This window comes from Oncorhynchus gorbuscha, linkage group LG15, assembly GCF_021184085.1.
Source record: "Oncorhynchus gorbuscha isolate QuinsamMale2020 ecotype Even-year linkage group LG15, OgorEven_v1.0, whole genome shotgun sequence".
NCBI classification, from domain to species: Eukaryota; Metazoa; Chordata; class Actinopteri; order Salmoniformes; family Salmonidae; genus Oncorhynchus; species Oncorhynchus gorbuscha.
This window is the reverse complement of record NC_060187.1, coordinates 79,055,892-79,078,630: the sequence shown is the minus strand read 5'-3', so window position 1 is coordinate 79,078,630 and position 22,739 is coordinate 79,055,892. Positions and strand designations below refer to the sequence as shown.

Here is a 22,739-nt window from a genome sequence, read left to right as displayed (position 1 = left end):
ATAGTAGAGTGGTAGTAGGAGTGGTTGTTATGATCGTAGAGTGGTAGTGGTAGTGATTGTTATGATAGTAGAGCAGTAGTAGTAGTGGTTGTTGTGATAGTAGAGTGGTAGTAGTAGTGGTTGTTGTGATAGTAGAGTGGTAGTAGTAGTGGTTGTTGTGATAGTAAAGTGGTTGTAGTAGTGGTTGTTATGATAGTAGAGCAGTAGTAGTGGTTGTTATGATAGTAGAGCAGTCGTGGTAGTGGTTGTCATGATAGTAGAGCAGTCGTAGTAGTGGTGGTTGTTATGATAGTAGAGTGGTAGTAGTAGTGGTGGTTGTGAAAGTAGAGTGGTAGTAGTAGTGGTTGTTGTGATAGTAAAGTGGTTGTAGTAGTGGTTGTTATGATAGTAGAGCAGTAGTTGTAGTGGTTGTCATGATAGTAGAGCAGTCGTAGTAGTGGTGGTTGTTATGATAGTAGAGTGGTAGTAGTACATTTACATTCATTTACATTTAAGTCATTTAGCAGACGCTCTTATCCAGAGCGACTTACAAATTGGTGGTTGTGATAGTAGAGTGGTAGTAGTAGTGGTTGTTGTGATAGTAAAGTGGTTGTAGTAGTGGTTGTTATGATAGTAGAGCAGTAGTAGTGGTTGTTATGATAGTAGAGCAGTCGTACTAGTGGTGGTTGTTATGATAGTAGAGTGGTAGTAGTAGTGGTTGTTATGATCGTAGAGTGGTAGTAGTAGTGGTTGTTATGATAGTAGAGTGGCGGTAGTAGTAGTGGTTGTTATGATAGTAGAGTGGTAGTAGTGGTTGTTATGATCGTAGAGTGGTAGTAGTAGTGGTTGTTATGGTAGTAAAGCAGTAATAGTGGTAGTTATGATAGTAGAGTGGTAACAGTGGTTGTTGTGATAGTAGAGCAGTGGTAATAGTGGCTATTATGATAGTAGAGTGGTAGTGGTTGTTATGATAGTAGAGTGGTAGTGGTAGTGATTGTTATGATAGTAGAGCAGTAGTAGTAGTGGTTGTTGTGATAGTAGAGTGGTAGTAGTAGTGGTTGTTGTGATAGTAAAGTGGTTGTAGTAGTGGTTGTTATGATAGTAGAGCAGTAGTTGTAGTGGTTGTCATGATAGTAGAGCAGTCGTAGTAGTGATGGTTGTTGTGATAGTAGAGTGGCAGTAGTAGTGGTGGTTATGATAGTAGAGCAGAAGTGGTACTGGTTGTTATGATAGTAGAGCAGTAGTAGTGGTGGTTATGATAGTAGAACAGGAGTAGTGGTTGTTATGATAGAAGAGCAGTAGTAGTGCTGGTTGCTATGATAGTAGAGCAGTAGTAGTAGTGGTGGTTATGTTAGTAGAGCAGTAGTAGTAGTAGTAGTCATGATAGTAGAGCAGTAGTAGTAGTGGTGGTTATGATAGGTGAGTGGTAGTAGTGGTTGTTATGATAGAAGAGCAGTAGTAGTGCTGGTTGCTATGATAGTAAATCAGTAATAGTGGGTATTATGATAGTAGAGCAGTAGTAGTAATTGTTGTTATGATAGTAGAGTGGTAGTAGTAGTTGTTGTTATGATAGTAACGCAGTAATAGTGGTTGTTATGATAGTAGAGTGGTAGTTGTAGTGGTTGTTATGATAGTAGAGTGGTAGTAGTAGTGGTTGTTATGATAGCAGAGTGGAAGTAGTAGTGGTTGTTATGATAGTAGAGCAGTAGTAGCAGTGGTTGTTATGGTAGTAGAGTGGTAGTAGTAGTGGTTGTTATGATATTAGAGTTGTAGTAGAAGTGGTTATTATGATAGTAGAGTGGTACTAGTAGTGGTTGTTATGATAGTAGAGCAGTAGTGGTAGTGGTTGTTATGATAGTAGAGTGGTAGTAGTAGTGGTTGTTATGATAGTAGAGTGGTAGTAGTAGTGGTTGTTGTGATAGTAGAGTGGTAATAGTAGTGGTTGTTATGATAGTAGAGTGGTAGTAGTAGTGGTTGTCATGATAGTAAAGCAGTAATAGTGGTTGTTATGATAGTATAGTGGTAGTAGTAGTGGTTGTTATGATAGTAGAGTGGTAGTAGAAGTCGTTATTATGATAGTAGAGTGGTAGTAGTGCTGGTTGTTATAATAGTAGAGCAGTAGTAGTAGTGGTTGTTATGTTAATAGAGCAGTAGTAGTAGTAGTAGTCATGATAGTAGAGCAGTAGTAGTAGTGGTGGTTATGATAGGTGAGTGGTAGTAGTAGTGGTTGTTATGATAGTAGAGTGGTAGTAGAAGTCGTTATTATGATAGTAGAGTGGTAGTAGTAGTGGTTGTTATGATAGTAAAGCAGTGATAGTGGTTGTTATGATAGTAGAGTGGTAATAGTGGTTGTTATGATAGTAGAGTGGTAATAGTGGTTGTTATGATAGCAGAGGGGTAATTGTGGTTGTTATGATAGGTAAGCCGTAATAGTGGTTGTTCTGATAGTAGAGCAGTAGTTGTAGTAGTTGTTATGATGGTAAAGCAGTAATAGTGGTTGTTATGATAGTAGAGTGGTAGTAGTAGTGGTTGTTGTGATAGTAGAGCAGTAGTAGTAGTGGTTGTTATGATAGTTCAGTGGTAGTAGTAGTGGTTGTTGTGATAGTAGAGTGGTAGTAGTAGTGGTTGTTATGATAGTTGAGTGGTAGTAGTAGTGGTTGTTATGATAGTATAGCAGTATTAGTAGTTGTTGTTGTGATAGTAGAGTGGTAGTAGTAGTGGTTGTTGTGATAGTATAGTAGTGGTAGTGGTTGTTGTGATAGTAGAGTGGTAGTAGTAGTGGTTGTTATGATAGTAGAGCAGTAGTAGTAGCGGTTGTTATGATAGTAAATCAGTAATAGTGGGTATTATGATAGTAGAGCAGTTGTAGTGGTGGTTATGATAGTAGAGCAGTAGTAGTGGTTGTTATGATAGTAGAGTGGTAATAGTTGTTGTTATGATAGTAGAGTGGTAATAGTTGTTGTTATGATAGTAGAGTGGTAATAGTGGTTGTTATGATAGTAGAGTGGTAGTAGTAGTGGTTGTTATGATAGTAGAGTGGTAGTAGTAGCGGTTGTTATGATAGTAGAGTGGTTGTAGTAGTGGTTGTTATGATAGTAAAGCAGTAAAAGTGGTTGTTGTGATAGTAGAGCAGTAGTAGTAGTGGTTGTTATGATAGTAGAGTGGTAGTGGTTGTTATGATAGTAGAGTGGTAGTAGTAGTGGTTGTTATGATAGTAGAGCAGTAGTAGTAGTGGTTGTTGTGGTAGTAGTAGTTGTTGTTGTGATAGTAGAGTGGTAGTAGTAGTGGTTGTTATGATAGTAGAGCAGTAGTAGTAGTGGTTGTTGTGGTAGTAGTAGTGGTCGTTATGTTAGTAGAGTGGTAGTAGTAGTGGTTGTTGTGATAGTAGAGCGGTAATAGTAGTAGTGGTTGTTATGATAGTAGAGTGGTAGTAGTAGGTGTTGGTATGATAGAATAGTGGTAGTAGTAGTGGTTGTTGTGATAGTAGAGTGGTAGTAGTAGTTGTTGTTATGATAATAGAGTGGTAGTAGTAGTGGTTGTTATGATAGTAACGCAGTAATAGTGGTTGTTATTATAGTAGAGTGGTAGTTTTAGTGGTTGTTATGATAGTAGAGTGGTAGTAGTAGTGGTTTTTATGATAGTAGAGTGGTAGTGGTTGTTATGATAGTAGAGTGATAGTAGAGTTGTTGTGGTTGTTATGATAGTAAAGCAGTAATAGTGTTTTTTGTGATAGTAAAGCAGTAATAGTTGTTTTTGTGATAGTAGAGCAGTAGTAGTAGTGGTTGTTATGATAGTAGAGTGGTAGTGGTTGTTATGATAGTAGAGTGGTAGTAGTAGTGGATGTTATGATAGTAGAGCAGTAGTAGTAGTGGTTGTTCTGATAGTAGAGTGGTAATAGTCGTTGTTATGATAGTAAAGCAGTAATAGTGGTTATTGTGATAGTAGAGCAGTAGCTGTAGTGGTTGTTATGATGGTAAAGCAGTAATAGTGGTTGATATGATAGTGGAGTGGTAGTAGTAGTCGTTGTTACGATAGTAGAGTGGTAGTAGTAGTGGTTGTTACGATAGTAGAGTGGTAGTAGTAAATCAAATCAAATCAAATTTTTTATTTGTCACATACACATGGTTAGCAGATGTTAATGCGAGTGTAGCGAAATGCTTGTGCTTCTAGTTCCGACAATGCAGTGATAACCAACAAGTAATCTAACTAACAATTCCAAAACTACAGTCTTATACACAGTGTAAGGGGATAAGGAACATGTACATAAGGATATATGAATGAGTGATGGTACAGAGCAGCATACAGTAGATGGTATCGAGTACAGTATATACATATGAGATGAGTGTGTAGACAAAGTAAACAAAGTGGCATAGTTAAAGTGGCTAGTGATACATGTGTTACATAAGGATGCAGTCGATGTTGGAGAGTACAGTATATACATATGTATATGAGATGAATAATGTAGGGTAAGTAACATTATATAAGGTAGCATTGTTTAAAGTGGCTAGTGATATATTTACATCATTTCCCATCAATTCCCATTATTAAAATGGCTGGAGTTGGGTCAGTGTCAATGACAGTGTGTTGGCAGCAGCCACTCAATGTTAGTGGTGGCTATTTAACAGTCTGATGGCCTTGAGATAGAAGCTGTTTTTCAGTCTCTCGGTCCCAGCTTTGATGCACCTGTACTGACCTCGCCTTCTGGATGATAGCGGGGTGAACAGGCAGTGGTTCGGGTGGTTGATGTCCTTGATGATCTTTATGGCCTTCCTGTAACAACGGGTGGTGTAGGTGTCCTGGAGGGCAGGTAGTTTGCCCCCGGTGATGCGTTGTGCAGTCCTCACTACCCTCTGGAGAGCCTTACGGTTGAGGGCGGAGCAGTTGCCGTACCAGGCGGTGATACAGCCCGCCAGGATGCTCTCGATTGTGCATCTGTAGAAGTTTGTGAGTGCTTTTGGTGACAAGCCGAATTTCTTCAGCCTCCTGAGGTTGAATAGGCGCTGCTGCGCCTTCTTCACGACGCTGTCAGTGTGAGTGGACCAATTCAGTTTGTCTGTGATGTGTATGCCAAGGAACTTAAAACTAGCTACCCTCTCCACTACTGTTCCATCGATGTGGATAGGGGGGTGTTCCCTCTGCTGTTTCCTGAAGTCCACAATCATCTCCTTAGTTTTGTTGACGTTGAGTGTGAGGTTATTTTCCTGACACCACACTCCAAGGGCCCTCACCTCCTCCCTGTAGGCCGTCTCGTCGTTGTTGGTAATCAAGCCTACCACTGTTGTGTCGTCCGCAAACTTGATGATTGAGTTGGAGGCGTGCGTGGCCACGCAGTCGTGGGTGAACAGGGAGTACAGGAGAGGGCTCAGAACGCACCCTTGTGGGACCCCGTGTTGAGGATCAGCGGGGAGGAGATGTTGTTGCCTACCCTCACCACCTGGGGGCGGCCCGTCAGGAAGTCCAGTACCCAGTTGCACAGGGCGGGGTCGAGACCCAGGGTCTCGAGCTTGATGACGAGCTTGGAGGGTACTATGGTGTTGAATGCCGAGCTGTAGTCGATGAACAGCATTCTCACATAGGTATTCCTCTTGTCCAGGTGGGTTAGGGCAGTGTGCAGTGTGGTTGAGATTGCATCGTCTGTGGACCTATTTGGGCGGTAAGCAAATTGGAGTGGGTCTAGGGTGTCAGGTAGGGTGGAGGTGATATGGTCCTTGACTAGTCTCTCAAAGCACTTCATGATGACGGAAGTGAGTGCTACGGGGCGGTAGTCGTTTAGCTCAGTTACCTTAGCTTTCTTGGGAACAGGAACAATGGTGGCCCTCTTGAAGCATGTGGGAACAGCAGACTGGTATAGGGATTGATTGAATATGTCCGTAAACACACCGGTCAGCTGGTCTGCGCATGCTCGGAGGGCGCGGCTGGGGATGCCGTCTGGGCCTGCAGCCTTGCGAGGGTTAACACGTTTAAATGTCTTAATCACCTCGGCTGCAGTGAAGGAGAGACTGCATGTTTCCGTTGCAGGCCGTGTCAGTGGCACTGTATTGTCCTCAAAGCGGGCAAAAAAGTTATTTAGTCTGCCTGGGAGCAAGACATCCTGGTCCGTGACTGGGCTGGATTTCATCTTGTAGTCCGTGATTGACTGTAGACCCTGCCACATGCCTCTTGTGTCTGAGCCATTGAATTGAGATTCCACTTTGTCTCTGTACTGACGCTTAGCTTGTTTGATAGCCTTACGGAGGAATAGCTGCACTGTTTGTATTCAGTCATGTTGCCAGACACCTTGCCCTGATTAAAAGCAGTGGTTCGCGCTTTCAGTTTCACGCGAATGCTGCCATCAATCCACGGTTTCTGGTTAGGGAATGTTTTTATCGTTGCTATGGGAACGACATCTTCGACGCACGTTCTAATGAACTCGCACACCGAATCAGCGTATTCGTCAATATTCCCATCTGACGCAATACGAAACATGTCCCAGTCCACGTGATGGAAGCAGTCTTGGAGTGTAGAGTCAGCTTGGTCTGACCAGCGTTGGACAGACCTCAGCGTGGGAGCCTCTTGTTTTAATTTCTGCCTGTAGGCAGGGATCAGCAAAATGGAGTCGTGGTCAGCTTTTCCGAAAGGGGGCGGGGCAGGGCCTTATATGCGTCGCGGAAGTTAGAGTAACAGTGATCCAAGGTTTTACCACCCCTGGTTGCGCAATCGATATGCTGATAAAATTTAGGGAGTCTTGTTTTCAGATTGGCTTTGTTAAAATCCCCAGCTACAATGAATGCAGCCTCCGGATAAATGTTTTCCAGTTTGCAAAGAGTTAAATAAAGTTCGTTCAGAGCCATCGATGTGTCTGCTTGGGGGGGATATATACGGCTGTGATTATAATCGAAGAGAATTCTCTTGGAAGATAATGCGGTCTACATTTGATTGTGAGGAATTCTAAATCAGGTGAACAGAAGGATTTGAGTTCCTGTATGTTTCCTTCATCACACCATGTCCCGTTAGTCATGAGGCATACGCCCCCTCCACTCTTCTTACCAGAGAGATGTTTGTTTCTGTCGGCGCGATGCGTGGAGAAACCCGTTGGCTGTACCGCCCTGGATAGCGTTTTCCCAGTAAGCCATGTCTCCGTAAAGCAGAGAACGTTGCAGTCTCTGATGTCCCTCTGGAATGCCACCCTTGCTCGGATTTCATCAACCTTGTTGTCGAGAGACTGGACATTGGCAAGAAGAATACTGGGAAGTGGTGCGCGATGTGCCCTTTTTCGGAGTCTGACCAGAACACCGCCGCGTTTCCCTCTTTTTCGGAGTCGTTTCCTTGGGTCGCTGCATGCGATCCATTCCGTTGTCCTGTTTGTAAGGCAGAACACAGGATCCGCGTCGCGGAAAACATATTCTTGGTCGTACTGATGGTGAGTTGACGCTGATCTTATATTCAGTAGTTCTTCTCGACTGTATGTAATGAAACCTAAGATGACCTGGGGTACTAATGTAAGAAATAACACGTAAAAAAACAAAAAACTGCATAGTTTCCTAGGAACGCGAAGCGAGGCGGCCATCTCAGTCGGCGCCGGAAGTACAGTGGTCGTTATGTTAGTAGAGTGGTAGTAGTAGTGGTTGTTGTGATAGTAGAGTGGTAATAGTAGTAGTGGTTGTTATGATAGTAGAGTGGTAGTAGTAGGTGTTGGTATGATAGTAGAGTGGTAGTAGTAGTGGTTGTTGTGATAGTAGAGTGGTAGGAGTAGTTGTTGTTATGATAGTAGAGTGGTAGTAGTAGTGGTTGTTATGATAGTAACGCAGTAATAGTGGTTGTTATTATAGTAGAGTGGTAGTTTTAGTGGTTGTTATGATAGTAGAGTGGTAGTAGTAGTGGTTGTTATGATAGTAGAGCAGTAGTAGTAGTGGTTGTTATGATAGTAGAGTGGTAGTAGTAGTGGTTGTTATGATAGTAGAGCAGTAGTAGTAGTGGTTGTTGTGATAGTAGAGTGGCAGTAGTAGTGGTTGTTGTGATAGTAGAGTGATAGTAGTAGTGGTTGTTATGATAGTAGAGTGGTTGTAGTAGTGGTTGTTATGATAGTAAAGCAGTAATAGTGGTTGTTGTGATAGTAAAGCAGTAATAGTTGTTGTTGTGATAGTAGAGCAGTAGTAGTAGTGGTTGTTATGATAGTAGAGTGGTAGTGGTTGTTATGATAGTAGAGTGGTAGTGGTTGTTATGATAGTAGAGTGGTAGTAGTAGTGGTTGTTATGATAGTAGAGCAGTAGTAGTAGTGGTTGTTGTGATAGTAGAGTGGTAGTAGTAGTTGTTGTTGTGATAGTAGACTGGTAGTAGTAGTGGTTTTTGTGATAGTATAGTATTGGTAGTAGTTGTTGTTGTGATAGTAGAGTGGTAGTAGTAGTGGTTGTTGTGATAGTAGAGTGGTAGTAGTAGTGGCTGTTATGATAGTATAGCAGTAGTAGTAGTGGTTGTTGTGATAGTAGAGTGGTAGTAGTAGTGGTTGTTGTGATAGCAGAGCAATAGTAGTGGTTGTTATGATAGTAGAGTGGTAGTGGTAGTGGTTGTTATGATAGTAGAGTGGTAATAGTAGTGGTTGTTGTGATAGTAGAGTGGTAGTGGTAGTAGTTGTTATGATAGTAGAGTGGTACTAGTAGTGGTTATTATGATAGTAAAGCAGTAATAGTCGTTGTTGTGATCGTAGTTTCATTGCATTCGTCTCAGCTAAATTATTTTTTAATCCCTCAATGAATCATACATCTGTTACCTGTCTGTCCATCACTATGGTTACATAAGCAGTCTCCCTATCAGCCAATCAGAGAGGGCATAGGACCTCTGTGCTTGTGGGTAGGCTAGTATTCATTAATGAGAAAGACAAACATGTTCCCTCTAGGTCAGCAGATGAGAATCCCCTATCCCACCTGAGCCTACCACCATGATATAGATTCCGACCATCCTTCCACCACATATAAATGATTCTAATCTCCAAGCTCTCCCTTCTCTCTTCTTCTCCCTGTCTGTTATTCTTCTCCTTCGCTTCTCTCTAATGTGTCACATTTTACCCCTTTTTTTCTCCTCTCATCCTCTTCAAACTGAAGTGTACCTGCTGTTTGTCATAATGACAAAATCTCTGCCTCTCGTCCTCCGTCTCTGCCTCCCTTGTTCCCTCGCTCCTCTCTTTCCCCTGGCACACTGTGGTCGTGGACAGAGAAATATTTCCTCTCTCCTTCTCTTTCCCTCTCTCCCACTATATATATATATATAACTCTACATCTGCTTCTCTCCCTCACTCCTTCCTTCATCCCTCTCTTTCTCTTTACTTATTTTTATCCACTCTCCCTCTTCTCTTCCTCCTTCCCTGTCTGTTTCTCACTCCTCTCTTTATTTGCTCTCAGTTCTACGGTTATAATGTTTTGAGGCTTATTTTACATCTACCTTAGTTGTCATTGTTCAGCCCCTCCTCTTCTACCCACTCTCTCTCTTTCTTTAACTCTCTCTCCTCCTCCTTCTCTTCTCATTTTGCCGTACTGTTGAAGCTTGACAAAAACAGACAATTGTTGACCATTGACCTTGAGGAGTCACATTGAATGAGGAGCAAACAGAGGGCCTGAGGACCTCCCTTTAGTGCTAAGGACACACACACACACGCACGCACGCACACACACACACACACACACACACACACACACACACACACACACACACACACACACACACACACACACACACACACACACACACACACACACACACACACACACACACACACACACACACACACACACACACACACACACAGACACTCTCTCTCTCAAACACACAGACGCGCGTGCGCGCATGCACACACACACATACAGTTTACACTAACCCTCCTCTCCTGTCCTCCTCCCTTTTCCTCCAACCTCTCCCTACTCCCTAACCCTCCACTCATGTTCTCCTCTCTACTCCTCCACCTCCTCCAACCTCTCCCTACTCCCTACCCCTCCACTCATGTTCTCCTCTCTACTCCTCCACCTCCTCCAACCTCTCCCTGCTCCTTTACCCTCCACTCATGTTCTCCTTTCTCCTCGTCCTCCAACCTCTCCCTACTCATTTACCCTCCACTCATGCTCTCCTCTATCCTTGTCCTCCAACCTCTCCCTACTCCCTAATCCTCCACTCCTGTCCTCCTCTCTCCACCTCCTCCAACCTCTCCCTACTCCTTAACACTCCACTCATGTTCTCCTCTCTACTCCTCCACCTCCTCCAACCTCTCCCTGCTCCTTTACCCTCCACTCATGTTCTCCTTTCTCCTCGTCCTCCAACCTCTCCCTACTCATTTACCCTCCACTCATGCTCTCCTCTATCCTTGTCCTCCAACCTCTCCCTACTCCCTAATCCTCCACTCCTGTCCTCCTCTCTCCACCTCCTCCAACCTCTCCCTACTCCTTAACACTCCACTCATGTTCTCCTCTCTACTCCTCCACCTCCTCCAACCTCTCCCTACTCCTTTACCCTACTCTCATGTTCTCCTCTCTCCTCGTCCTCCAACCTCTCCCTACTCCTCAATCCTCCACTCCTGTTCTCCTCTCTACTCCTCCTCCTCCAACCTCCCCCTACTCCCTAACCCTCCACTCCTGTCCTCCTCGCTCCTCCTCCTCCAACCTCTCCCTACTCCGTAATCCTCCACTCCTGTTCTCCTCTCTCCTCGTCCTCCAACCTCTCCCTACTCCTTAATCCTCCACTCCTGTTCTCCTCTCTACTCCTCCTACTCCTCCTCCTCCAACCTCCCCCTACTCCCTAACCCTCCACTCCTGTCCTCCTCGCTCCTCCTCCTCCAACCTCTCCCTACTCCGTAATTCTCCACTCCTGTTCTCCTCTCTACTTCTCCTCCAACCTCTCCCTACTCCTTAACCCTCCACTCATGTTCTCCTCTCTACTCCTCCACCTCCTGCAACCTCTCCCTACTCCTTTACCCTCCTCTCATGTTCTCCTCTCTACTCCTCCTCCAACCTCTCCCTACTCCTTAACCCTCCACTCATGTTCTCCTCTCTACTCCTCCACCTCCTCCAACCTCTCCCTACTCCTTTACCCTCCACTCATGTTCTCCTCTCTCCTCCTCCTACTCCTCCTCCTCCAACCTCCCCCTACTCCCTAACCCTCCACTCCTGTCCTCCTCGCTCCTCCTCCTCCAACCTCTCCCTACTCCGTAATCCTACACTCCTGTTCTCCTCTCTACTCCTCCTCCAACCTCTCCCTACTCTGTAATCCTACACTCCTGTCCTCCTCGCTCCTCCTCCTCCAACCTCCCCCTACTCCCTAACCCTCCACTCCTGTCCTCCTCGCTCCTCCTCCTCCAACCTCTCCCTACTCCGTAATCGTACACTCCTGTCCTCCTCTCTTCTCCTCCTCCAACCTCCCCCTACTCCCTAATCCTAACTCCTCCTCCTTCACCTTCCTTTCCCCTTCCCTCCCCAATTCTCTCTTTTGCATTAATCCCTTTCTGCCTGCCTCCTCTTCACCTCCTTTTGCACCCTCTCTCCAACTCTCTCTGTCCCTCTCCCTATCCCACAACTCTCTCTGTCCCTCTCCCCTCCCACATCTCTCTCTGTCCCTCTCCCTCTCCCTATCCCCAACCCTCTCTGTCCCTCTCCCCCATATCTCTCTGTTCATCTCTCTATCCCCATCTCTCTCTGTCCCTCTCCCCTCCCCCATCTCTCTCTGTCCCTCTCCATTTCCCCCATCTCTCTGTCTCTCTCCCTACTCCCTATCTCGCTCTGTCCCACTCCCTATCCCCCATCTCCCCTGTCCCTCTCCCTATCCCCCATCTCTCCTGTCCCTCTCCCTCTCCCTATCCCCCATCTCTCCTGTCCCTGTCCCTCTCCCTGTCCTCCATCTCTCCCTGTCCCTCTCCCTATCCCCCATCTCTCCCTGTCCCTCTCCCAATCCCTCATCTCTCCCTGTCGCTACCCCTATTCCCCTTTTCCCTGTTTCACTCCCCTCTCCCCCATCCCCAGATGAGATTGAGATGCTGGAGCGTCTGTGGCTGTCTGGTATCTGTCACAATGATAAGATTGAGGTGATGAGCAGTAAGCTGGACATAGACAACATGGCGGGTGTCTTCTACATGCTGCTGGTGGCTATGGGGCTCAGTCTGCTGGTATTTGCCTGGGAGCACCTGGTCTACTGGAGGCTCAGACACTGCATGGCTACCAGCTCCGGGAGACTGGACTTCCTACTGGCCATCAGTAGGGTGAGTTTGTGTGGTGGGAAATGGTGTGTGTGTGTGTGTGGGGGAGTCAAGAGATAGAGGTATCTTATGTGTGTGTGTCAGTGTGTGCGTGTGCGTGTGCATGTGTCCGTGTGCGTGTAACGTGTGTGTGTGAAGTGGATGTTGAGGTCAATTCCATTTCCACTCGGTCAATTCACAGGATTAATTGGGATTCAATTCCTCTCACACTCAGGATGTATGGTAACCTTGACGATGACCTTGATAGAAACAACACATACGAATATATACAGTGCCTTGCGAAAGTATTCGGCCCCCTTGAACTTTGCGACCTTTTGCCACATTTCAGGCTTCAAACATAAAGATATAAAACTGTATTTTTTTGTGAAGAATCAACAACAAGTGGGACACAATCATGAAGTGGAACGACATTTATTGGATATTTCAAACTTTTTTAACAAATCAAAAACTGAAAAATTGGGCGTGCAAAATTATTCAGCCCCCTTAAGTTAATACTTTGTAGCGCCACCTTTTGCTGCGATTACAGCTGTAAGTCGCTTGGGGTATGTCTCTATCAGTTTTGCACATCGAGAGACTGACATTTTTTCCCATTCCTCCTTGCAAAACAGCTCGAGCTCAGTGAGTGTTACGTAAAATATGTGAAGAGGTGTGGAGTCAGGCGCAGAAAGCAAAGGATGTGGGAAAAACATGCTTTAATGTCCAGGAAAAAATACATAAACAAAAGTAGTAAAACAAAATGAACAGAAATAATAACGGACAAGAAACAGGTGATACCAATCAGACAAAACCAAAGGAACACAGAACAACGGATCGGTGATAGCTAGTAGACCGGCGACGACGACCGCCGATCACCACCCGAACAAGAAGGGGAGTCACCTTCGGTAATATTCGTGACAGTACCCCCCCCCGGCGCGCAGCTCCCGCAGCGCGCCGACGCCGGCCTCGGGGACGACCCGGGGGCCGAGGCGCCGGGCGATCCGGACGAAGGCGATGGAACTCTCTCGACATAGATGGATCTAGAATATCCCCCACCGGAACCCAGCACCTCTCCTCCGGACCGTACCCCTCCCAGTCAACGAGGTACTGCAAGCCCCTCACCCGGCGTCTCGAGTCCAGAATAGCTCGTATTGTGTACGCCGGAACCTCACCTTCCTGCATGGGACCAGCTACCACCGGCCTGAGAAGAGACACATGAAACGAGGGGTTAATACGATAATACGAAGGAAGTAATAATCGATAACAAACCTCGTTTATTCTCCTCAAGACTTTAAATGGCCCTATACACTGCGGACCCAGCTTCCGGCAGGGCAAGCGGAGGGGCAGGTTTCGGGTCGAGAGCCAGACCCTGTCCCCAGGTGCAAACACGAGGGCCTCACTGCGGTGACAGTCAGCGCTCTTCTTCTGCCTTACACTCGCTTGGCGTAATGGCTCTTGGATAGCCCTCCAGGTCTCCTTAGAGCGCTGCACCCACTCCTCCACCGCAGGAGCCTCAGTCTGGCTTTGATGCCACGGTGCCAGGACTGGCTAGTACCCCAACACGCACTCAAATGGTGACATGTTGGTAGAGGAGTGGCTTAGTGAGTTCTGGGCCATTTCTGCCCAGGGAATATATCTCGCCCACTCCCCTGGCTGGTCCTGGCAATAAGACCGCAGAAACCTACCCACCTCCTGGTTCACTCTCTCCACCTGCCCATTACTCTCCGGGTGATACCTTGAGGTCAGGCTGACCGAGACCCCCAGACGTTCCATAATTGCCCTCCATACACGGGAGATAAACTGGGGGCCCCGATCAGAAACTATATCCTCGGGCACCCCATAGTGCCGGAAGACATGGGTGAAAAGAGCTTCCGCAGTCTGTAGGGCCGTAGGGAGACCGGCCAATGGAATAAGACGGCAGGACTTAGAGAACCGATCCACAACGACCAGGATCGTTGTGTTACCCTGAGAGGGGGGAAGGTCAGTAAGAAAATCCACCGATAGATGGGTCCACGGCCGTTGTGGAACGGGAAGAGGTTGTAATTTACCTCGTGGCAGGTGTCTAGGAGCCTTACTCTGGGCGCAGACCGAACAGGAGGAGACATAGAATCACACATCCTCCACCAAAGTGGGCCACCAGTACTTCCTCTGAAGGCCTCGCACTGTCCTAAAAATACCTGGGTGACCCGACGAGGGTAGACAATGAGCCCATCGAATCAATTGATCACGAACAGCGAGCGGCACGTACCTACGACCCTCCGGACACTGTGGAGGCGCAGGTTCCTGCCTTAGCGCCCGCTCGATGTCCGCGTCCACATCCCATACTACTGGTGCCACCAGCTTAGCTGCTGGAATGATGGGAGTAGGATCGATGGACCTGTCCTCAGTGTTATAGAGTCTAGACAGCGCGTCGGCCATAGTGTTGAGGGAACCTGGTCTATACGAGATAGTAAAATGAAATCTGGTGAAATACATGGCCCACCTTGCCTGACAAGGATTCAGTCTCCTAGCTGATCGGATATACTCCAGGTTATGGTGGTCAGTCCAGACAAGGAAAGGGTGCTTAGCCCCCTCAAGCCAGTGTCTCCACACCTTCAGGGCTTTAACCATAGCCAACAACTCCCTATCCCCCACATCATAATTCCACTCCGCTGGCCCGAGTTTCTTCGAAAAAAAGGCACAGGGGCGGAGCTTCTGTGGCGCACCCGAACGCTGTGAGAGCACCGCTCCAACCCCAGCCTCGGATGCATCCACCTCTACTATAAACGCCAAAGAAGGGTCCGGATGAGCCAACACCGGCGCCTCAGTGAACATCGCCTTCAACCTACGGAAAGCTCCGTCCGCCTCTGCTGACCACTGCAAACGCACCGGCCCCCCCTTCAGCAATGAGGTAATAGGGGCAGCTACCTGACCAAAACCCCGGATAAACCTCCGGTAGTAATTGGCAAACCACAAGAACCGCTGCACCTCCTTTACCGTGGTTGGAGTCGGCCAATTACGCACGGCCTTTACGCGGTCACCTTCCATTACCAACCCAGAGCTGGAAATGCGATAACCCAGGAAGGAAACTGATCGTTTGGAAAACTGACATTTCTCCGCCTTCACATACAGGTCATGCTCCAGCAGTCGTCTAAGCACCTTGCGCACCAGAGACACATGCACAGTGCGTGTAGTGGAGTAGATCAAAATATCATCAATATACACCACTACACCCTGTCCGTGCAGGTCTCTGAGAATTTAATCCACGAAGGATTGAAATATAGCTGGAGCATTTTTTAACCCGTATGGCATGACGAGGTACTCATAATGGCCAGAAGTAGTGCTAAATGCAGTTTTCCACTCATCTCCATCCCGAATACGCACCAGATTATACGCACTCCTGAGATCCAGTTTCGTGAAGAACTGCGATCCGTGAAATGATTCTACTGCCATAGCAATGAGAGATAGTGGGTAACTAAAACCCACCGTGATGGAATTTAGACCTCTATAATCAATACATGGACGCAAACCACCATCCTTTTTCTTCACAAAAAAGAAACTAGAGGAGACAGGTGACATGGAGGGCCGAATGTACCCCTGTCCCAGAGCCTCGGTAATATATGTTTCCATAGCCACCGTCTCCTCCTGGGACAAAGGATACATATGACTCCTGGGGAGTGCAGCGTTACCCTGGAGGTTTATCACGCAATTGGGTCGCCTTCTTTTTACTGAAAGCGATAGCCAAATCGTCAGCTGGAATGCGCACGGTGGAAACCTGGTCTGGACTCTCCACCATTGTCGCACCGATGGAAACCCCTACACACCTGCCTGAACACTCATCAGACCACCCCTGGAGAGTTCCCTGTTTCCACGAAATCGTAGGATTATGAATAGCTAGCCAGGGAATCCCCAGCACCACCGGAAATGCAGGTGAATCGATAAGGAACAAACTAATTCGCTCCTTGTGATTCCCCTGCGTAATCATCTCCAATGAAATTGTGGCTTTCCTCACCAGCCCTGACCCTAATGGTCGACTATCTAAAGAGTGCATGGGAAAAGGGGGTTCTACTTTTACTAACGGAATCCTCAACCTCTGAGCGAGTCCGCGAAGTTTCCAGCTGCGCCTGAATCTACCAGTGCCTTATGCTGGAGAGAAGGAGAATAATTAAGGAAACAAAATAGTAAGAACATGTGACCAACAGGAAACTCTGGGAGAGTGTGGTGCTTACTCACCTGGGGTGACCGAGGAGTGTTCTGCCTGCCTTCTCGATTCCCAGATGAATTCCTCCAGCACCGACCAGACGTGTGCCCTCTCCGGCCACAACTGGTACAGGAGGAGCTTCCTCCTCCGATCTCCCTAGACGCGGTCCCTCCTAACTCCATCGGGATAGGAGCAGGAGGGTCAGGAGATAGAACTGAAAGGACCCTTTCAGAACGTCCGTGAGCAGCTAGCAGATGGTCCAACCGGATCGACAGGTCTATCAGTACATCCAGGCTAAGTGTAGTGTCCCGACAAGCCAGCTCCCTGCGGACGTCCTCTCTCAGGCTACACCTGTAATGGTCTATCAGGGCCCTTTCGTTCCACCCTGCTCCAGCGGCCAAAGTCCGAAACTCCAGCGTGAAGTCCTGCGCGCTCCTCGTCCCCTGTCCGAGATGGAACAACCTCTCACCTACCGCTCGACCCTCTGGAGGGTGATCGAACACGGCCCTGAAACGGCGGGTGAACTCCAGGTAATTGCCCTTCGCTGAGTCGGGCCCGTTCCAGACCGCATTGGCCCACTCAAGGGCTCTATCCGTAAGGCATGTGATGAGGACCCATACGCTCTCCTCGTCCGAGGGAGCCGTCCGAACGGTAGCCAGGTAGAGTTCTAGTTGAAGCAGGAATCCCTGGCACCCCGTCGCTGCTCCATCGTACTCCCTCGGAGGCGTAATGCTCAGAGCGCTGGAACCGGATCCAGATGGGGGAGATGGTAGAGTTGCTGGTGGGAGGGTCGGTGAGGTAGTAGGGAGATCATTCCTCTCCCAACGATCCATCCTCTCCATCATTTGATCCATCGCTGATCCTAGGCGATGGAGGATGGACGTGTGATGAAGGACTCTCGCCTCCATAGTGGCAGGAGGGGTGGTCGCTGCTCCTGCTGACTCCATATCGTGGTGCGGGCTTCTGTTACGTAAAATATGTGAAGAGGTGTGGAGTCAGGCGCAGAGAGCAAAATGATGTGGGAAAAACACACTTTAATGTCCAGGAAAAAATACATGAACAAAAGTAGTAAAACAAAATGAACAGAAATAATAACGGACAGCGCGAAAACCCGGAATACAAACAACATACACTCTAACACAAAAACAGACGAACAAGCCCGCACGAAACAGAAGCGGGCTGAACAAACTTATATAACCCCACCCTAACAACCAAACAAGAAACAGGTGATACCAATCAGACAAAACCAAAGGAACACAGAACAACGGATCGGTGATAGCTAGTAGACCGGCGACGACGACCGCCGAGCGCCACCCGAACAAGAAGGGGAATCACCTTTGGTAATATTTGCGACAGTGAGGTTGGATGGAGAGCATTTGTGAACAGCAGTTTTCAGTTCTTTCCACAGATTCTCGATTGGATTCAGGTCTGGACTTTGACTTGGCCATTCTAACACCTGGATATGTTTATTTTTTAACCATTCCATTGTAGATTTTGCTTTATGTTTTGGATCATTGTCTTGTTGGAAGACAAATCTCCGTCCCAGTCTCAGGTCTTTTGCAGACCATCAGGTTTTCTTCCAGAACGGTCCTGTATTTGGCTCCATCCATCTTCCCATCAATTTTAACCATCTTCCCTGTCACTGCTGAAGAAAAGCAGGCCCAAACCATGATGCTGCCACCATGTTTCACAGTGGGGATGGTGCGTTCAGGGTGATGAGCTGTGTTGCTTTTACGCCAAACATAACATTTTGCATTGTTGCCAAAAAGTTACATTTTGGTTTCATCTGACCAGAGCACCTTCTTCCACATGTTTGGTGTGTCTCCCAGGTGGCTAATGACAAACTTTAAACGCCACTTTTTATGGATATCTTTAAGAAATGGCTTTCTTCTTGCCACTCTTCCATAAATGCCAGATTTGTGCAATATACGACTGATTGTTGTCCTATGGACAGAGTCTCCCACCTCAGCTGTAGATCTCTGCAGTTCATCCAGAGTGAACCAGAGTGGGCCTCTTGGCTGCATCTCTGATTAGTCTTCTCCTTGTATGAGCTGAAAGTTTAGAGGGACGGCCAGGTCTTGGTAGATTTGCAGTGGTCTGATACTCCTTCCATTTCAATATTATCGCTTGCACAGTGCTCCTTGGGATGTTTAAAGCTTGGGAAATCTTTTTGTATCCAAATCCGGCTTTAAACTTCTTCACAACAGTATCTCGGACCTGCCTGGTGTGTTCCTTGTTCTTCATGATGCTCTCTGTGCTTTTAACGGACCTCTGAGACTATCACAGTGCAGGTGCATTTATACGGAGACTTGATTACACACAGGTGGATTGTATTTATCATCATTAGTCATTTAGGTCAATATTGGATCATTCAGAGATCCTCACTGAATTTCTGGAGAGAGTTTGCTGCACTGAAAGTAAAGGGGCTGAATAATTTTGCATGCCCAATTTTTCAGCTTTTGATTTGTTAAAAAAGTTTGAAATATACAATAAATGTCATTCCACTTCATGATTGTGTCCCACTTGTTGTTGATTCTTCACAAAAAAATACCGTTTTATATCTTTATGTTTGAAGCCTGAAATGTGGCAAAAGGTCGCAAAGTTCAAGGGGGCCGAATACTTTCGCAAGGCACTGTATCATGCATACATCTTGACTGATAACTGCTCGTCCCTCAGTCACATAGGGCATGTTTGATTTGATTCTATTAATACATGATTGAATGTTCATTGCCATTCACCGCTTGTTCTCTATTTCTCCCTCTCTACCAGGGCATGTACAGTTGTTGTAGCTTTGAGGATGAAACCACGCCGGGTGGGGCCAAATCCTCCATGGCTATGCTCCCCCACCATCATGGCACCATGGCAACAGTCCCGCCCCCGCCACACTTGGTCGGTGCGTCGTCAACCAACCCGGCCCTGACCATGGCGCAGCAGCAACAGCAGCAACAGTCACAGCCCGTCTACAAAACACAACTACCTGGATCCCCTCCCACTGTGGTGCATTCTGGAACTGCGCTGGGGCCCTCCAACACTCCCATGCTGGGGGCGCCCCTGCCCTGCTCCACATTCCTCCCCCGGCCTGATCGCAGACTGGCCGTGGTGGACCGCTGGAGGCTGCCCAAGGCTGGGACCCCCACCAACCCCATGGCCGTGCGCGGGACCGTCGCAGACATGGGACCCTTCCCCCAGAAGGCGCCTCCGACCTGGGGCACGACAGCTGGAGGAGTGGGAGTTGGTGGTGGTGGGGGGCTGGATGGATATAAACGCTACTATGGACCCATCGACCCTGAGGGTCTGGGGCCCTGTATGGACCAGCCGGCAGGGTCCCAGACCCCCAAAACAGCCCCCAGAAGCCACCCTCAACCCCCTCCCGCCACTGTGGCCTTCTACTCAGAGAAAGGTCCTGACCAGGGGGTGGGGAGGAGGGTGGTGGGAGGTGGTGGTGCTGGGTGTCAGGGGAAGGGAGGGGTCAAACCTTTGGGGACGCCTCGGCTACCTCCTAAAAGCCAAGCCGTGGGCGTGACCCCAGTCCCTCTGCCCACTAACCCCCCGCTGCCACAACCCTCCCCCCCTCTCCCCTCATCCTTTTGGAGGAAGCGCCGGCCCAAGAAGCCCAAAGAGCCAGGCGGGCCTCTGTACGAGAACATCCTACCGCTGGGGCGCAGGGGAGGAGGAAGGGATGGAGCGAGGGATGGTGGAGGGAGGAGGGGACGCCCCCTCTCACCTCCTCTCCCACTCCCCGTAACCGTGCCCATGTCCCCCACCTACACTCCCCCTTCCCCATCCACCTCACTCCCTTACACCAGCTCAACTTCCTCCTCTTCCTCTAACACATCATCCACCTCTTCCTCTACCTCCTCCTCTCGGTCCTCCTCTCCTTCCTCCTCCTCCTCCTTGACCTCTCAGAGCACGCGGGAAGGTTTGGACGCAGAGGACGATGATGAGGATGAGGAGCTGACCGAGGAGTCCAGTCTTCTCCTGGGGAGGGGGAGGGACAGACAGCGTTCAAATATCTCCTCTCGCTCCCTCAGTCACGGGCGCCAGCCACCACCTATACCACCCCGAAAACCACGCCCTGCCCGAGGGGAGAGAGACAGGGAGAGGGAGAGAGGAAGTAGCCAGTTGGCCCAGTTACAGGAGTGGTGGGCGGGCTGGGGTGAGAGAGAGAGGGATCGCAGTGGAGGAGTAGGAAATGACGAGAGGAAACGAGAGAAGAAGAGGAGGAAAGATAAAGAGAAGAAGAAAAAGAAGAAGAAGAGGAAAAAGAGGGAGGAGAGGGAACGAGAGAGAGACAAAGAGAGGAAGAGACGGAAGGTGAAAAAGAAGAGGAAGAAGAAGGCGCTGAAGAAGAGGAAGAAATCGACTGGGCGTTCTGAGCAAGAAGAGGGGGATGTGGAGGCAGATAGGGAGGGAGTGGGGGATGGAGGGAGAGAAGGAGGGATGCCAGACTACTCTTCCTTTCAAACCCAGTATCGTAGTACATTTGGGGAGAAAGGGAGAGATTCAGCATGGGCAGGAGAGAGGGAGCGAGGAAGGAGGGAGGAAGAAGAGGAAGAGGGGGGTGATAGAGAGGAGGATAGCAGCAGGAGCAGGGAGAGGCGGCCCAAATCATCCCGTTCCCACTCCAGACATCGACCCCCCAGTAATCTCTACCCCAAACTCCCCGCCTCGGTCAAGTTCTGGGTGAGTGGAGGAAACGGGGGAGGGGGGGACCCCAACTCTGGAACACACCCCTCCTCCCTGCCTCCCCTCATCCCACTCTCCAAGAGGCGGAGGAGTGGAGGGGTGGAGAGAAGGGAGGGAGGGAGAGAAGGAGAGAAGAGGCCTCTGTTGATGCACTATGAGAAAGGCAGGGCTAACATCCAGGAGGGGCTCTCCTTCCATGAGTGGGACTCTGAGGAGGATGATGAGGAAGATGTGGGGGAGGAGAGGCAGAGAGACAGATCGAGGAAACGGGTGGAGGAGAGGGTGAGGAGAGCGGGTGGGAGAGGTGCTGTGTCAGAGTCAGAAAGAGACAGGGCAAGAACAGAGGAGAGTTACTCTGATGAGGGCTCATCAGGGGAGTTTGGGCAATTTGAGAGGTACTGGGAGGGGAGGGAGGGGGCTGGAGGACCAGGGAGTAGTGGGATAGGGGGGGATAGGGGGAGGGAGCTGGTTTTTCGGCACATACCCCTCCAGAGAGAAAGGGGGCAGCATCAACAGCAGAGACGACTCTATACTAGGGCGAGTGGAGGGCTGGGGGGGGCCGGGGGGAGATTCTTGGGGTTCAGGGCCAGGAGTAGGGTGGGCGTCAGGGGGAGGGAGTGGAGGTCTGGGGTCCCAGTGGCCCCCCCCCCTCCATCAAACCTCCCGCCTCCCCGACGGTACTGGTCTGTCGACAAACTCCCAATGAAGGGAGAGAAGAAGTGGAAAAGGGGAGGAAGGGGGAAGGGCAAGGGACGCGCACGAGACAGAAACCAGGGGTCTGGGGTGTCATGTTCATGTAGTCAGTACCCCCACCCCCATGTGCACCCGCACCCCCAAGGGCGGTCACACGGCCATGGGAAGAGAGGCAGCACGGCCCTGTCCCACAGCCAGGAGGAGCTGCTCCCCCACTGCCACAGCTTCAGCGGGGGCTCACGGCCCAAACCCCCTCCCAAACAAGACCAGGGCCAGGCCAAGTCAGGCAGCCAGGCCAGCCTCAGCACACAGCAGCCAGGAGTGTTAGTGGATCACCCCCCTCAGCCCTCCCTCTCGCCCCCTCAACCCCAACCTAGTGCCCCTTCCTCATCCTCCTCCCTGCCGGTGCCCATCCCTCCTCCTCCCTCCTCGTCCTCTGCCTCGGCCAGTGCTAAGCTCCTGTACCAGAGACTACGGTCAGTTCCTCAGCCCGGACGCTTCTACTCCCCCCACCTGCCACTCAAGGCCAAGAGCCTATGCTCCCGACGAGGCTCCGCCCATTTCTCCAGCCTGGAGAGCGAGGTATGACAGGGGGAGACGAGAGAGGGAGACACTCGAGCCGACACTGGTGCCGCTGAAACCACTGACACCATGGCAACTGTTACCAACGGCGGTGCCTTGGCAACGTTGGATGCCACGGCAACTGAGACTGCTGTTATGGCGACTACAAATGACCATCAGCTAGTGACCATCGCTACAGGAACAACTAGGGATGACTGTACCATGGCTGTCTCCGCTGTGGGTGATAGCGGAACCATAGTAACCCGGTCCCTGGTGCGTGTTCTGGTGAGGGCCACTGTGAGGCGCCACACCAGGGTCACCTACATCCGCCTGGAGGGGTCACATGACATCGAGAGTGAGAGCGAGGCCATGTCGTCTGGGGCGATAGCAGCTCCAGAACTCCTCCTCCGGTCAGAGCTGAGCTTTGTGATGTCATCGTCGGTCCTCCTCTCTTCC

General features: G+C 49.0%; 1 protein-coding gene across 1 annotated transcript in view; it reads left to right on the top strand.

Annotated features, from left to right (window-relative positions):
- The window catches only part of LOC123997340 (glutamate receptor ionotropic, NMDA 2D-like), a 156,652-nt gene extending 134,342 nt beyond the window's left edge, over window positions 1-22,310 (top strand). The window contains exons 14-18 of the mRNA XM_046301478.1: window positions 11,955-12,190; window positions 19,113-20,027; window positions 20,250-20,313; window positions 21,868-22,045; window positions 22,172-22,310. Coding sequence (XP_046157434.1) covers window positions 11,955-12,190; window positions 19,113-20,027; window positions 20,250-20,313; window positions 21,868-22,045; window positions 22,172-22,310 — 1,532 coding nt within the window. The remainder of the gene's footprint in view (window positions 1-11,954; window positions 12,191-19,112; window positions 20,028-20,249; window positions 20,314-21,867; window positions 22,046-22,171) is intronic.
- The last annotated feature ends 429 nt before the right edge of the window (window positions 22,311-22,739 follow it).